Source organism: Salvelinus fontinalis, chromosome 16 (genome assembly GCF_029448725.1).
Source record: "Salvelinus fontinalis isolate EN_2023a chromosome 16, ASM2944872v1, whole genome shotgun sequence".
Lineage (NCBI taxonomy): Eukaryota > Metazoa > Chordata > Actinopteri > Salmoniformes > Salmonidae > Salvelinus > Salvelinus fontinalis.
The window spans coordinates 20074521-20077116 of NC_074680.1; the positions used below are offsets into that span (position 1 = coordinate 20074521).

At 42.1% G+C, this 2596-nt stretch overlaps 1 protein-coding gene across 1 annotated transcript in view; it reads left to right on the top strand.

Annotated features, from left to right (window-relative positions):
- Positions 1 to 545: 545 nt before the first annotated feature.
- The window catches only part of LOC129812496 (neuronal PAS domain-containing protein 3-like), a 61048-nt gene continuing 58997 nt past the window's right edge, over positions 546 to 2596 (top strand). Inside the window, exons 1-2 of the mRNA XM_055864114.1 lie at positions 546 to 550; positions 1988 to 2196. Coding sequence (XP_055720089.1) covers positions 546 to 550; positions 1988 to 2196 — 214 coding nt within the window. The remainder of the gene's footprint in view (positions 551 to 1987; positions 2197 to 2596) is intronic.

Below are 2596 nucleotides of genomic sequence, written 5' to 3' on the forward strand. Positions count from 1 at the left end.
CAGACATAGTTCTGTTAGATATATCATGACTATCCCTTTAAACAACATGACTGTATCAGTGGTCTTACCTTTGTGATAAAAAATACAAGGATGTGATGAAAAAAGTGTGCATGGGCAGGGTTTGTCTGCCGTTCCGTCCAATTGACCTCTTTGAAATGATTCAAAGGATTATTTTCCATTTTAAAGACGGGGCATCATCAAGTTTGACAACAGAGATCTCATTTGGTTCGTTTCCGTTATTGAAGAGTTTTTATTATTCATTCAGTTTGTCCTTTTGGACAAGGACATCACTAAAATAAAGACAGTAAAGATAACATTGTTGGGTAATGGCTTTGTTTTATCTTTGTTTTTGTTATCTACCTTCATGCATTTGAAAAACTTCCTTATGCCTCATGCTTGATGTAAAAACAGCGCGGTCAACAGAGGGGGGTTATCCCATAGAATTAGAATGAGTAGAATTAGAATGCCCATGGTTAGAGGTTCTATATCCATTCTACTCATTCTAATTCTATTGTTCATCCTGCCATTTGACATTTAATGAAACTATGAGGTACATAGGCTATTAGCTGCAACCACTTTTAATCAGCCTTCTATATTATATGTTTTGAATATGTTTAATTAATTTTAAATCATGTTGTTGGCTAGGTAAATAGAAAAGACATACAGCAACAACAGCAAGTTCACGTCACAGTATTGGTGTATCATTTCACTTCTTAATCATTGTCTCTGCTTTGGAGTATCATTTATGAAGGACTAAATTGCTTCAAGGGATTTGACATGAAAGAGATTATCCCCATGTAATACTCTGGTCCCTGTAGACCCAACCTGATCAGTGAGCATTGCATGGCCAAACACCATCGTAACGCACAGAAGGAAATACCAACACTCATACACACATACTCAAGGAAATACCAACGCCATGTGATTGGATATTCAAGAAGGGGGTTTATAAACTCAGCAAAAAAAGAAACTGCCCTTTTTCAGGACCCTGTCTTTCAAAGATAATTCATAAAAATCCAAATAACTTCACAGATCTTCATTGTAAAGGGTTTAAACACTGTTTCCCATGCTTGTTCAATGAACCATAAACAATTAATGAACATGCACCTGTGGAACAGTCGTTAAGACACTAACAGCTTACAGACGGTAGGCAATTAAGGTCACAGTTATTAAAACTTAGGACACTAAAGAGGCCTTTCTACTGATTCTAAAAAACACCAAAAGAAAGATGCCAAGGGTCCCTGCTCATCTGCGTGAACGTGCCTTAGGCATGCTGCAAGGAGGCATGAGGACAGCAGATGTGGCCAGGGCAATAAATTGCAATGTCCATACTGTGAGACGCCTAAGACAGCGATACAGGGAGACAGGATGGACAGCTGATCGTCCTCGCAGTGGCAGACCACGTGTAACAACACTTGTACAGGATCGGAACATCCAAACATCACACCTGCGGGACAGGTACAGGATGGCAACAACAACTGCCCGAGTTACACCAGGAACGCACAATCCCTCCATCAGTGCTCACACATGTCTGTGGAACTTGTTCAGTTTATGTCTCAGTTGTTGAATCTTGTTATGTTCATACAAGTATTTACACATGTTAAGTTTGCTGAAAATCAACACAGTTGACAGTAAGAGGTTTCTTTTTTTGCTAAGTTTATTAGAGGCATAGACATATTAACAGCCTGCTGGTTTTCCTTGTCATACCCAAATAACAATGGAAAATCCTGTTTTCATCCTAGGAAATTAGAGTGTTTAAAGGTTAGGGGATTTTATTTATTTAATTTTAGAACAAATGTTGTTAAGTTGGAATTTTGGGAGGGGGGGATTTAGGAATAGGATGAGTAGGATGTTACTTCTGGAAGCAGAATTCATGTTGTGGTACACCTCTGGAAACTCCCACACACACACACACTCCCACACACACACGCACGCACACACGCACACGCACACACACACACACGGTGCTACTGTAATAATAACCATCCCTGTCTCTCTGTGTCCCTCCCTCCCTGCAGGTGGAGCTGACAGGAAGTAGTGTGTTTGACTACGTCCACCCTGGTGATCATGTGGAGATGGCAGAGCAGCTGGGCATGAAGCTGCCCCCGGGGCGAGGCCTCCTTTCTCAGAGCACCGCCACCGAGGACGGCGCCAGCTCTGCCTCCTCCTCCTCACACGCAGAGACCCCCGAGCCAGGTGGGCAGAGAGGGAGGAGAGGGAGGGAGGGGAGAGGATAGAGATGATAGGTGGTGGAGAGTTTGGATGGGGAAGATGGGAAGGGGGTGTGGGGTGATGAGGAGAGAGGGGTGAAAGGGTGGCCTTTCATGAAAATACTGTAAAATGTGCTGCCTTTAACACAGTTGAATATTGAGAGCTTTTGGCATGTTTATGTTTAAGCTGTTATCAGTTTGGGTGTTTGGCTGGCATGCCTGATTTTGTAGTTGTTGTTTTTACAGTAAAGTGTTAGTACTGAGTTGCTGCATTTTATCCTTTTAATATCAAGTACCAACAGCTGTTGGCTTACACTCAAACCAGTCTGTGAGGGCTTTCTGTAATGAAGGTTGTGTGTGTGTGTGTGTGTGTGTGTGTGTGTATG